This window comes from Ammospiza caudacuta, chromosome 2 (assembly GCF_027887145.1).
Source record: "Ammospiza caudacuta isolate bAmmCau1 chromosome 2, bAmmCau1.pri, whole genome shotgun sequence".
Classification (NCBI taxonomy): Eukaryota; Metazoa; Chordata; class Aves; order Passeriformes; family Passerellidae; genus Ammospiza; species Ammospiza caudacuta.
Window position 1 is genome coordinate 81237741 of NC_080594.1, and position 12740 is coordinate 81250480.

General features: G+C 40.9%; 1 protein-coding gene across 3 annotated transcripts in view; it reads left to right on the plus strand.

Moving 5' to 3' along the window:
- Positions 1 to 12740, plus strand: part of FARP1 (FERM, ARH/RhoGEF and pleckstrin domain protein 1) — a 200462-nt gene extending 187722 nt beyond the window's left edge. For all 3 annotated transcript variants that reach the window (XM_058824877.1, XM_058824879.1, XM_058824876.1), the window contains exons 20-27: positions 2628 to 2696; positions 4633 to 4722; positions 5824 to 5906; positions 6249 to 6361; positions 6855 to 7018; positions 9458 to 9565; positions 10566 to 10717; positions 11795 to 12740. In XM_058824877.1, coding sequence (XP_058680860.1) covers positions 2628 to 2696; positions 4633 to 4722; positions 5824 to 5906; positions 6249 to 6361; positions 6855 to 7018; positions 9458 to 9565; positions 10566 to 10717; positions 11795 to 11876 — 861 coding nt within the window. In that variant the 3' untranslated portion in view covers positions 11877 to 12740. The remainder of the gene's footprint in view (positions 1 to 2627; positions 2697 to 4632; positions 4723 to 5823; positions 5907 to 6248; positions 6362 to 6854; positions 7019 to 9457; positions 9566 to 10565; positions 10718 to 11794) is intronic.

Below are 12740 nucleotides of genomic sequence, written 5' to 3' on the forward strand. Positions count from 1 at the left end.
TCCAAGGTGAGCAGGGCAGGTGTAATGGGGACTTGGGAAGACAAACACCATCACCTCAAATGTTCCCCCTTCCTTCTTCATCCCCCCACTGTATAGACTGAGCATGATGTCACATGGTCTGGAATGTCCCTTTGGTCAGTTTGAGTCACCTGTCCTGGCTGTGACTCCTCCCAGGTTCACATGTACCTCCAGCTCCCTCACCAGTGTGGCTGTAGGGAAAGCAGAAAAGGCTTTGGCTCTGTGTAAGCCCTGCTCAGCAATAACAAAAACATCTCTTTATCATCAACCCTGTGTTCAGCTACTTGTGCCCAGCACAAATCCAGAACACATCCCCATACCAGCCATGATGAAGAAATTAATTCTACCCCAGCCAAAACCAGCACACCATAGAAAACAGCACCTTTAAAGCAGGAAAAGGCAATCCTCTTTATTAGCTTTTTATTGACTTTTAAAGTTTTGTCTTTTGTATAGATCTGGACTGTTTTAGGCAATTCCAAACATCTTTTATAACAGAGGCAGTAAAAGTGTAGCATTTATCACAGCATTCAGAGCCTGAGCAGTTGCACATGTCTTCTTCCTGCCCTTATTTTTTTTTCCCAGGCCCTGATGCTAGAGCTTGATAGATTAAAGGGGAGTAAGGCATTTGTGCTGGAAGAACTTCAGCCCTTTCACCATGCCTTGCTTTGAAACTCATGGCCCTGTGGAGGAGCAGTCTCTTTAGTCTAACTGTAACATTAGGCAATAATTTTTGAGACAATGTTGCCCTAAGTAAACACTTTTAATTGTGCCATAAGAATACCAACATCTCCTTCTTACTTATCATGCCTTTTTAAAATCAAAAGCTCATTTCAGAACAAATGACCCACACTGTAATATTTGTAGCCTTTTTTATTTTCTTAGGCACATGTATCTGTGTGTGCAAACTTGAGAGTTGTCTCTTGCTGAAGTAGTTTCCTTCCCAGTCCCTTGACTTTTGCATGTAATACACAAAACCAGAGCTTGCAACGAGTTTGATGTGCCATTGGGAAGGTAGTGCTGAGCACAGGTATTTCTGCATTTGTGGCTGTTCCCCACTTCCTCCCTTTACCTTTTCCCTGTCTCCAAGCAGCTGCCACAGCTCATGTTTCTTTCTAGTGATCCACAGACTGTTCACATCCTTGGCAAGTCCCTCAGGACATTTCACAGCCTCTGCATCTCTCTATCACATGAAATTAAATGCTGTCATCGGGTGTTTTCTGCTACCCTAGTCTATTTAAAGTCTGAGCAGTCTTCCTGTCCTAGGAAGTTCAAGGAAAAGGCAGATGGGGGGCAGAAGTTGTTTCCCTGCCAAGACAAGAAGCATTGGCCACCACGCTCTGGCACATGCCCAGGCTGTTGCTGCTTCCAGCCCTTGGCTGTTCTGGCTCTGACTCAAGTCCCTGCCCTGGTGCAGGCAGGGCTGGGAGGCAAACGCCACTGTAACCCCATCCTCTGCAGGCTGTCCGGAGCCTGTCTGGTGCTGCTGAGCTGGTTCCTGTGCTGCACAGGAGAACCCCCGTGGCTGGCTGTCCTTGCAGGTGGCAGTGACCTGCAGCTGCATCCATGCAGTCCCCACCGCTGGCCGTGCTGGTGCTGAGCCTGCCTGGGACCGTTGGGTGCAGGGACATGGCCCCAGTTATGATCAATACTCCTTGGTGGCCAACAGCAGCTTCCAGGAGCCTAGTGTGGCACAGGGATAAGCACCTCTATCCATTTTCCACCCTTCAGCCCCCAGGCAGTGCAGGTGGGGGGACCGGACACACCAAAGCAAGCCTAAGGCATTTGTGTTGTTTCTCTGAAAAGGCTGATTTGAGCCATTTTATTCCTAAGATGCAGGTGGTTAAGTGCTTTATACAGGTTTTTACATCCGCAGTTATGAGTAGAATGACCTTAGAAAGACTGTAATAAATAAATATGAACCTCTTAGCAGAAGCTGGAGGGAGTGACAGAAAAATTGTATTTTCATGGCTTTCAGAGAAATATAAGAGTGAATTGCTGCATAGTTCACAGCAAACCTAGGAAATCCAGTGTTTTGAAATGTTAGATGTGCTACTTTTCCTCTCTTTCCATCCCTAAACATTCTTAAACACTGTGGTTTGGATTAATGTGCTGTATTATATGACATGATGGTGCTGGGATAACTCATACTGCCAGACAAATGTCTTTCTTTGTCTGCTGCTAATGGTGATGTTGTGTAGCTGGTTTTACACTGCAGTGAATGAGAGCAGTGTGTGCCATATGCACCACAGAAGATTACCAGTGGCTAATCAAGAACACATATATATCATTAGTTTTTATGTGATTTGTGCTGTGAAAAATACTCATTAAAAACTGGGGAAAGAGGGGGCTGTCTGAAGGAGTTATTGTCAGGTAAAAACAATTTTGCTTACCTGAATTTTCTTAATATGAATGAAAGGAGTTTATCCTAAAGACACTTACAAACAGGAATTATCCTATAAATTAGATTTCTAACATATTTAATAAAATTAAAAGTCTTGGTCACTGAGAGTCATTTGTATGACCAAGAAGTCATATTTCTGTTTATATACTAAAAAAAAATCATAATTTCTGCAGGAGATAAATTTTTGTCTTGTATTTGTTTCCCACAGGAGTTTATTAGGCTGGGCAGTCTTAGTAAGTTGTCTGGAAAAGGTTTACAGCAACGGATGTTTTTTCTGGTAAGCAAGAAGACAATTTTTCTTTGTACAATGAAATGTAACTCAAGGCATCTACTAGACATAACTGTTAGACTTGAATTTTGAATTACAGTAAGTATTTTAAACAGCCTTATTTAAATTAACATAGTACATCACCTGTGCAGCTGGTTGTTAAGAACTTACATTTCTGTTCAAATCCAATATTCTCTTTGCAACTACTTCTTACAAAGAGAAAACTATTTTTGATATGACAGTGTGAATATAATGATAAAATAATACCTCCTTGCACCTTGTCTTAAATAAAAGCATCATTACAAAATGAAAAGTGGCACCACATGGGATAGTGATCATATTCAGAGAAGATAGAGTGACTCCTAGTGATACGAACAATAATTCATATAATGCTCTCAGAACACATCACAGAACCAAATTTTTCCAGAAATCATCCAGTTCCAACACAAGTGCCCAGCATGTTGATGGATCTACCTGTACTTGGAGATGCATTTTGCAAGTTTTGTACTAGGGAAGTTTGTCTCCTCCCACCACTTTGACGTTACGGTGATCCCACTCACTCTCTGATCCACAAGAGTCCACTGGATAAAAAGACTCCTCCTCTCTTTTCTTCCCAGCCAGCTGATTTGCTCCCAAACTCCTCAGGTTACTGCTGTTGTGGCCTTGGGACACCCAGCAGGGTGCACAGATTTTTTAGTACACAAACCCCCGAAGAGTCAGTGCAGTGTGGCAGAAGAATGCTTCTTTGGCTTCTTGTGTGCTAAAGGTGAAGGCAGTAGCTGTGTAGAAAAGCTTGTGAGTGTGCTAGATTTTACAAGGTGTTTGACATTTAATATTTTAAATGAGCCAAAGATATAACCTGATAAATCTACCTGAGTAGGATTATCCTCTGCCTTTAAAGGCACTGAAGGGGAAGCCTCAACGAATACGGTGCCTGTTTTCTTGCATACCAACAGATACTAGATGATGCCTTGGTTATAAACATGAAAAAATCTGAGAACTAGACTCTCAAGTCAGTTGCTTTTACTGTCAAAGAAATCTTTTATCTGTCTTAAGCACCAGAATCTATTTGGAGGTAAAATCCCAGGTCAGTACTGTGAGATTCCAAATGCACATATAATCATTGGCATAATTAAATCCCCCTCTAGTGGCTGATCCACAAAGTTTCATGAATTGCTGCTGCTGCATTGTAGAGGACTGTGGCAAGAGCTCTGTTTCACACCACAGAGTGTGATTTTCTTGATGCAGCCATCTGGTTTGAGAAAAACACCCTTTGACCCAGGTGGCCCAGTGAAAATATTCTGTTCATTTTATGGCAACAAAATGCAGGCAGTCATTTGACATGCTTTGGACAACTGTTGTTACCTGCAGGAAGCTCTACAAATTGAGATTTTCAGTCTCTTCAATTTGGTATTTTTAACATAAAACCATCTACCTGGAAAAAGGTCTCCCAGCTTCCTTTTGAATATGGGGAGTAAAAGACAGGCACTCTGTTTACAAGGGCTGAGTTGGACACACCTCTTGGGCAGGTTTAACTATCTTTTCTCTCTAAGCAGGAGAAAATACTGGTGAAGGACACACCTTCCACAGCTTCAAAGTGCAGCAGAGTGTGAAATGTATGAAATGTACTGCTCTGTTTCACTGCTGTTGTGACTTGGTAGTTCTGACCCAGAGATCACAAAGGGAACATTAGAAGGCATCGAAAAATATCCAGTGGAAAATTATGGAAACATACCTAAACCTAGCCAGAAAGGAGGGCAGGGAAGATAGCAGGTGCTGACACTAGGTAGTGGAATATTGTGGAAGCCAATATTTTGGATTAATGAATTAGGAGTGCCATATAAATACCCAACTTTCCTGTATTCACTGTTCTCTTTTAATTTTTTTTTCACATACATACATGCCAGCCAACACCATTCTAATGATGCTTATCCTTGCTTTTCAGTTCAATGATATCCTGTTGTACACAAGTAGAGGCCTGACAGCATCCAATCAGTTTAAAGTCCATGGGCATCTTCCACTGTATGGCATGACAGTAAGTATTGTGAGAGCTTAAGGGATTCGTGCTTTAGTGGCCATTTGTGGTCCCATCTTAATTGCTTGATGGATTTCTGCTGGGCTGAAAACAGCAGAAAGAGAGGTGTTCTCTAAATCTGCCTTGGGTTCAGCATCTGTTCCTGCAGCCTTCTGCACAGAGGTCATCACATAGCAAAGTGAGCCCCCTCATTTTTTGTGTGTAATACAAAGATTATGTGTAATACAAAGAAAGAATTTGAGCTTTCCATAAAGAGGAAAAGGCATTTTTGAGGGCTGCTTCCTCACAATACAGACTTCTTGAACATGATTCTTACAAGTAATTCATCCCCAATTCATTATAGATGCACACAAGACAAGTAAACAGTAGCAACAATCTAATTTCTATTAAAAAGGCATTTCCTAATGTTTTCAGTTCTGTATCTTAAAGCCAAAGTAGTGGGAATCTGGCGGCAAAATGTTATTTGGAGCTCTTGTTGCAATTCTTCTGGAAAACAGCCATTTCAAGCCAATAGCACTTATTTACCTCTTCTTGTGTTGTTCCAAAAATATTTTTGCTGATTTCAAAGAGGTTTCATTCCCTCCATTATTTTCAATGGAACTTCTCACTGTTTGGTATCAGTTCTTTGCTGTTCTCCTGAAAATTGAATTAAATTGTCACTACCACAGTAATTGATTTTCTCTAAACATTTGCAAGGTTTCAAGTTTTATCTAGCATTTCCAGGAATCCACTCAGTGGTCAGTGGCCATTTGGCCTGGACTTGCTCTCAGCAGAACTGTGCTATGCTACAGCTCCCAGAGCACTCCCAGCATTTAACACACCCTTTTGTACAATAAATCACTCTTCTGATAAAAATACTGCTATTTGCTTGGACACAAAGCAGACAAAGCCATGCTTTTCGTTCAAGATGTTATTGCAGAACTTACTATTTTTCCAGCTTGCAAGGCACTGTTTTTTTCCTCAACACCTAGCTCAAATTTGTTTGTGAGCATTTCTCCTATTTTCTTTTCCCCGATGGTAAGAGCTCATTCAGTTCACTGTTTCACCTTAAGAAATATGTACTTCCTACAATCTGACTGCATTTGGCCTTTTACCTCTCAGATGGAGGAGAGTGAGGAGGAATGGGGAGTTCCTCACTGCCTGACACTACGAGGTCAACACCAGTCCATCGTTGTTGCTGCAAGGTAATTCAGTGGAGACAAAGTCCACATGTGAGCTGTGTTTCTCTGCAGCTGTCACAGTGGGACAGAGAGGCATCATTTTGTTTGTATTTGCTCCTAAAACCATCTTCTCAAAGGTAAATTCTTTCCTGAAAGCCAGTTGTTAAGAAAAAAGTGGATGGGACACAATAGAGTGGCAACTGTGCAAGCTGGAACCAAAACTAAGTAATCAGGGAGAAAAATGTAGCATCTTTGTGTGTCTGAATTTATTTATTTCAGTTTCAAATAAGCTCAGCTTGTGTCTGTTTCTTAGAGTTTGCTTTCAGCTTGTATGAAAGTGAATAAAACCTGAATTTTCATTGTTAGTTCCCGCGCTGAAATGGACAAATGGACTGAGGACATCCAGATGGCAATAGACCTGGCCGAGAAAAGCAGTGGCCCTGCCCCAGAGTTACTGGCAAGCAGCCCACCTGACAATAGTAAGTAAATGCCAGAGTAGGTTTTATTCACTTTTGTCAGTATGATTGGTGGCTGCTTCTAAGCAAAGTGGTGAGAAGTGCTGGCCGCAAGTCAAACTGAGACATTTGAAGTTGATTTATACACATATATATGTATAGCTATATTGAGATATGTGCCATTTTAATGTTCTTGTTGAAGTTAGCAGAAAGTTTTATTTAATAGAGAAGTGACTTAAGCATAATGGTTTCAGGAACTATTTGGGCAGTGCCTGTCCTTGGAAGGTATTAAAAACACCAACAAAGCATGGTAGTTAGCCTTTAATTCTAACACTTGCAGAAACACATTAAATGTATAAACTATAATAATCTATTTAAAGTCTGCACAAAACTATTTCTAAAATGGTGTTTTAAAATTAGTTCACAATACTGCGGACAGAATTGATTTGTTTAATTTTTCCAATTATATATGTTGTTGCATAGAGGAAGAAAGATGCTTTTTCCCTGCATTTCATAGAGTCTCCTGATGAAACTACTGTAGACCAGGAATCTGAGGACGACCTCAGTGCATCCCGCACCTCACTCGAACGTCAGTCACCCCACCGTGGCAACACTACGGTGCACGTCTGCTGGCACAGAAATACCAGTGTTTCAATGATCGACTTTAGTATTGCTGTGGAGGTATCTGCCTCAGAACCACCTGAACTGCAGCTCCAGGCTCGCTTTTCAATGACAATTTCCTTTTTGCTCCTCCTTAACAAGTACACTGTTTCCTTGTCTCCTCCTGGGAAGTTCCAGGCACGGTTATTAACCTGCCTCCTGTATTCCCAAACCATGGCATGAACCGTCACTCAAGCAGCACAGATCTGCTCCTGTAGTGCACCTCTGTACAATCAGTTAGAGCAGTAATTTTCATAGAAGCAACTGTCAAAAAAAAAAAAAGCTGATGGCCTTTAGAATGTACAGCAGTTCAAACTGTCTTAATGCTTTCAGTTACAGAGGCATTAAGTCATTGCTCGAGCGGAAAGGATATTGTCTTTAGCTGCTGCAGCCAGAGTTTCAATTATGTGTATTACTAACTTACTTTCTTTACCTAGCCATCTTTTCTGGAACCTTGTCTCATTGCTCAGTCTCATCTGCTTTTTCTTTATTTGCATTTTCCACCTCAAAATAAACCCCTTTTTTACCACTCTGATCACAGCTAAGCCAATTTGATACACATTTGTTAATTCTGTACTCAACAGCCAAGGTGCAGACATTGTCTTTTCAAAGATTGAAATGAAAGATTTCTAGCTCAGTGTAGGTTTTAGGATGAAGTAGTAAGCCTGCTGAGGTGTTCTTCCTTCACTGAAGAGAGTCCAAGGAGCTCTGTGTACTTTATCACAGCCCTCAGCAAAGGGAAATTTATGCTCTATGAAAATGGAAGGAGTCTTAAAGCTGAGTGGATCTGCATTCACATGGCAGCCCTCAAACATTAGGCCACCATTGCTCTAGAGAAGAGATACTGATGCAGAACACAGTGATGTAAGGACAAACATATCCACAGTTTGTGTAACTGCCTCTGTTTTTAAACAGGAGGTGAGTTTGTTGCTGAAGTATGACAAAATATTCATGCTAAAAAATGCTAACTGTAGAGCCTCATTTCTGTCTCACGTAGGTGGGATTTTCCATTCTTCATATCCTTATATCCTGCAAGGGAGGAATAGTTCAGCACAGGACAAGGTCTCGTATTTTTCCCTAAAGCCAGAGGCCTTATTATAAACAGATACAGAACTTATACCAGTGACTCATTCTAATGATTAAAACATTTAGTTAGGCAAATCTAACTAGGTCTGAGATCAGTGTTCATTGTTGCTCATTTTTGTTCCTTCCCTGTGCCTCCAATGAACACAGAGCAGTGAAGACCAAGCCACCCTGGAGCCATGCGTTGTTCTGTGAAACATCTCCAGCTCCACTGCTGCTCCATGCGTGGCAGGGCCCGCTCATGCTCACCTCGTCCTGTTGGTGCCTCTCACTTCAGCATTATCGTTTATTTTCTTTGTGTCTCTCCCTCCTCTCTGTCTCTCTTGTGGTAGAAGAGCCTCTCTCTGTCAGTGACTGTTCCTCCCTACCTGCTGGACTGATCAGTGATCAGCGGCCTGTTTCCATTTCATATGTCTGCTGGTACCGAATGCAAAGCCTGTCCTTTTATGATATCCTCCAGAGTAATGAGGTAACAGAAAATTAAGGAGTACACCTGTAACTTAGGGCAGGGAGGCAGTTGTCCAGATATCAGAGAACAGGATGAGTTAAAGGAAAGGCTTTAATGCATATCCAAGGCTGGTGAAATGAATACTTCATTTGTAGTAGCTACACCAGGAACCCCAGATTTCAACTATTAAGCTTTACAGATTGTTAGCTTCTGCATTAGATAAAGAAAATTATGTAAACGGCTATTGTGATCCAGGCAAGAGCCCTACAGTCAACAAGGAATGGGAAATCCTTGATAATTCACTGAGAACCCCCCTTCATTTGCAAGGAACAATGATGCCTGTCTTTCCATCTTCACTATATGAAGAGCAGTTGCTAAAACCAGCCATTGAATACATGTACTTGGTTATGGCTGTCTCCTCCTTTATGTTAAACTATCCAAAATCCAGCTAACATTAAGGTGAACAGTCCTTGTTTTTGAAATCTTTGAAAAGTACCATGTGAAGTCCCTGGGTACAGAGACCTCAGTCTCTATCTGCAATTCTAAAGTATGTCATAATTTTCCTTTACATCACAAGTTCATGTCAGACTTTCTGTTTCCATTCTATTTAAGTACCATTTTAAAAGAAGACAGTAGGATTAACAAGACTGAGGTTTAGTAACAGATTACCAAAAGCCACCTCAGTTGATAAAATAATTAGTGTAGTAGCTTTGAGTTTTTGGAAGTACACAGCTGCAAACAAAAAAATATGTAAAGTACTGCTCAGCAGTAGAAAAATGCAGAAGAAATGTACGTCCAGTCAATTGAAGAATTTTCATTTATAACCAGGCCACATAAAACCAGATAAAAGCAAATATTTTTTCTTACAATAACTAGAAAGCTGCAGGCACCTTTCACTGTTTTACTTGACTGCTTTTGATCTGTTTCAGAACCAACTGTCTGGAAATCTGCTAAGAAAATTCAAAAACAGCAATGGGTGGCAGAAGCTTTGGGTGGTGTTCACCAACTTCTGCATGTTCTTCTATAAATCGCACCAGGTAACCAACTGGGCAAGTGTGAGTGGCTGGAGGTGACAGTGAGGGGTTCTTTTCCAAAGAGGCAGCTGAGAGAAAAGTGGGTATCAGTCAGGGATGCTGTGGGCTGGAGCAGCAGGTGCACTGGGCACAGCTGCACACACAGCCTTCACTGCCACCGGCACACAGCAGGGCTTGTTCTCACTGCTCCTGGCCCAGTTCTTTCCTGAAGCTCTCAGCAGTCACAATGCAGATCATTCTTGAAAGCACAGCAGAGCTCACCACTGCTCAGAAGCTGTGGTAAAACCAGGCTTTTATCACTACAATTAAAAACTTAATAGTGACTTTCAAATTCTGTTTACCATGACTGACACTTAAGCCAAACAAGAGAACAGTGGTCAATGATTTAATCTACCTGAGCAAACATCCTACCGCAAAACTAGGGGATTTCTGTTTAGAATCTCTTGGACTCCTGAATCTGTTTGAGCAGGGTATAAGCACAAAGTAACTCAAGTTGCTACATTATACATTGTTATAGAAATCCTAAATGATGAAAGAAGGAATTGGAGGATATTCCACACGTAAGAGAGATAAAGAAACCGTTGCCCATGCAGTAACTGCACTTCAGCAGTGACCCTGCTGGGTGGCCAGCACAGCTCTAAAGGAGTGGGAATTTGCAAGCTGAGGATGAAGCTGGGTGGTGCCCTGCCAGTGGCAAATGATGGAGCATTATATTCATCAGTTTGAAAGTAGTGAAACTCCAAGATATTAGCCACCTTTCCTTCAAGGAAATACTGAGGGGATCAACCTGCAGCAGATCCTTATGCAGAGGGTCTGTAATGATGACCAACTGAAACTACCAGACAATTTATCTTACTGCAATTCTGTAAATCTGGTATTTTTCTGCACATGTGTAGAAACACAGTGATCTTGAAATGAGGTTGTATCTGCTTTCCATTTACTTACATGCTCTCTTTATTTAAGGGCATTTGATCTCACAGCACTTTCCATCGTATCTTTTCAGGACAATCATCCTTTAGCCAGCCTTCCTTTATTGGGATATTCACTTACCCTTCCTTCTGAATCTGAAAACATTCACAAAGATTATGTGTTCAAGCTACATTTCAAATCCCACGTGTACTACTTCAGGGCTGAAAGTGAATACACCTTTGAAAGGTAAGTTTGTTTTTGAGAGAAAATTTTTGTTAAATTTCAGGAGCATTCTTTCAAAGGTTAGTAGATACAAAGTTTATTAAGTAAGTTGGTTCAGTAATACAGGCAAAGTGGTTCAGCACAACTGGAGAAAGTTTTTAAAATTATGAAAGAAATTTTAAACCTGATGCTGCTAAAATCAAGTGATTGGTTGTGATGATATGGAAGCAGTAATAGTAATTACTGCAAAACCTGAAATTATCCAGTCAAAATTGATCAGGCTGGCTGTATGGGGAGCTCCATGCCTCAGCCTTCAGGAAGGATGCGAACAGTAATCACAGGACACCTCAGTAACTCTTCAGAATAGCTTTGCTTCCTTTAGTACAACTGCATGGAAAAATCACACCTGAAACAAAATTACAATTTTTACAGAAGCAGCTGTTCCTACTACATATTTATGCCACTTCACCATGTAATTTTTACACCTCCCACTGAACTTCAGGTGAATGGAGTCTGGGAAAAGGCACTAATCCTCCTAATTTGTGGTTTGTGATTGTTCATACAGGGAACTAATTTAGCTCTTTTATATTAAGCATGAACATGTCAAAAATCATGATGTCTTCATCAAAGAAAGCTGCTCTTAACCTTTAGCCATGTCAGTCCAAAACTATAAACAAGGCAAATTGTGGGAAAGTGATGATAAAATAAAAACACAAAATGCCGTTATCAGTTCTAGGAAAAAGAAGCAGAAATTGCAGCTAAAGTACATTTTTTTGCTCTCAGATTAAGAATGGCTGGTCTCAATTGCTCATTGCTTGGACCACTCAGGAAAAAGATATTTGGTGTGTGCAGAGCAAGTAAAATCACTATTAACTTCACAAGTTTTGGGACCCATACCTGCTGTTTGGGACCTGCTGTCTGTTCTCTCTTACAGTTTTGGAAGTTGCCTTGAGACAGATTTAGGGGTGAAGTAGGAAGATGCTCCCGCAGGCACTAAAAATCAAACTGTACAACCAATAGCACAGACTGTACCTGTCAAGAAACCCTCCCCTGGGAACTGACCTTCCTTCTGTTTGTGTCTGTCCTGGTGCCTGCTCACAGGTGGATGGAAGTGATCCGAAGTGCCACCAGCTCTGCCTCTCGCGCTCGAGCTCTGAGTCACAAAGAGCCTCACGCCTATTGACGGCCGAACAAGCCGCTGTGGTGATTGTCCAGCAGCTGCTGATTTTCTAGAGGACATTTGAAACTCTTTTTCTCCCTCCAAGTTTAGGAAAACTTTCACTTTGGTAAAAGAAGAGAATTGAGTATGGTTTTGCAGAAACTTTCACAACTCCTCAGCAAAACTGTTTAAGTTCTCTGAATATACAAACTAGCTTACCATCATCCCAGTGGCTGCGGTTCATTTCATGTCTTGTATGTTGTCATTCTGTGCTGTTTTTAGCTTGTGCCAGTATTAAAATATTGTCCTTATTAGAGTGCCAAATGCCAAAAGACATTTTGTTGCCTCAAAGATTGCACCTAAAAGAACTCCCAGATGACTGAAATATGAAAACTTTCTCCTCTGAGGCAAACACTATTTTCTTCTCTTTTCATAAAAATATATTATTTTTTTTACCATGTTAATCTGTAGACTGCTGGGCTTTTAAATGTAGATGGATTTTCACAGTATAGAATATAATTATATATACAGCAAGCAGTCTAACAGGAATGAGATAACTTTCAGATTTCATGCTTTTTCCCCCCAGTCTTTCTACATTTAATCTGCAACGATTTACTAATTTTCTGTGTTTAACAAGGAAACAGTTGACAGCTCATTCTCATTTCCCTTTGGGGTCACAAATCCATGTGGTATAAATAAAGTATAGGGTTCTTACCTAACCATTTTTTTGGTGCAAGTTGACCAAATCATTCATCTGTTGGCTTTGAAAAGTGAGTACTACTTGCAAGACGAAAAATTTTTAAAATAATCCAGTGCAATATTATTTGGGCTGTTAATGTACTGTGAATGGTTATGTACGAGGAGAAATTAAAGGCTGTGGTGACATTC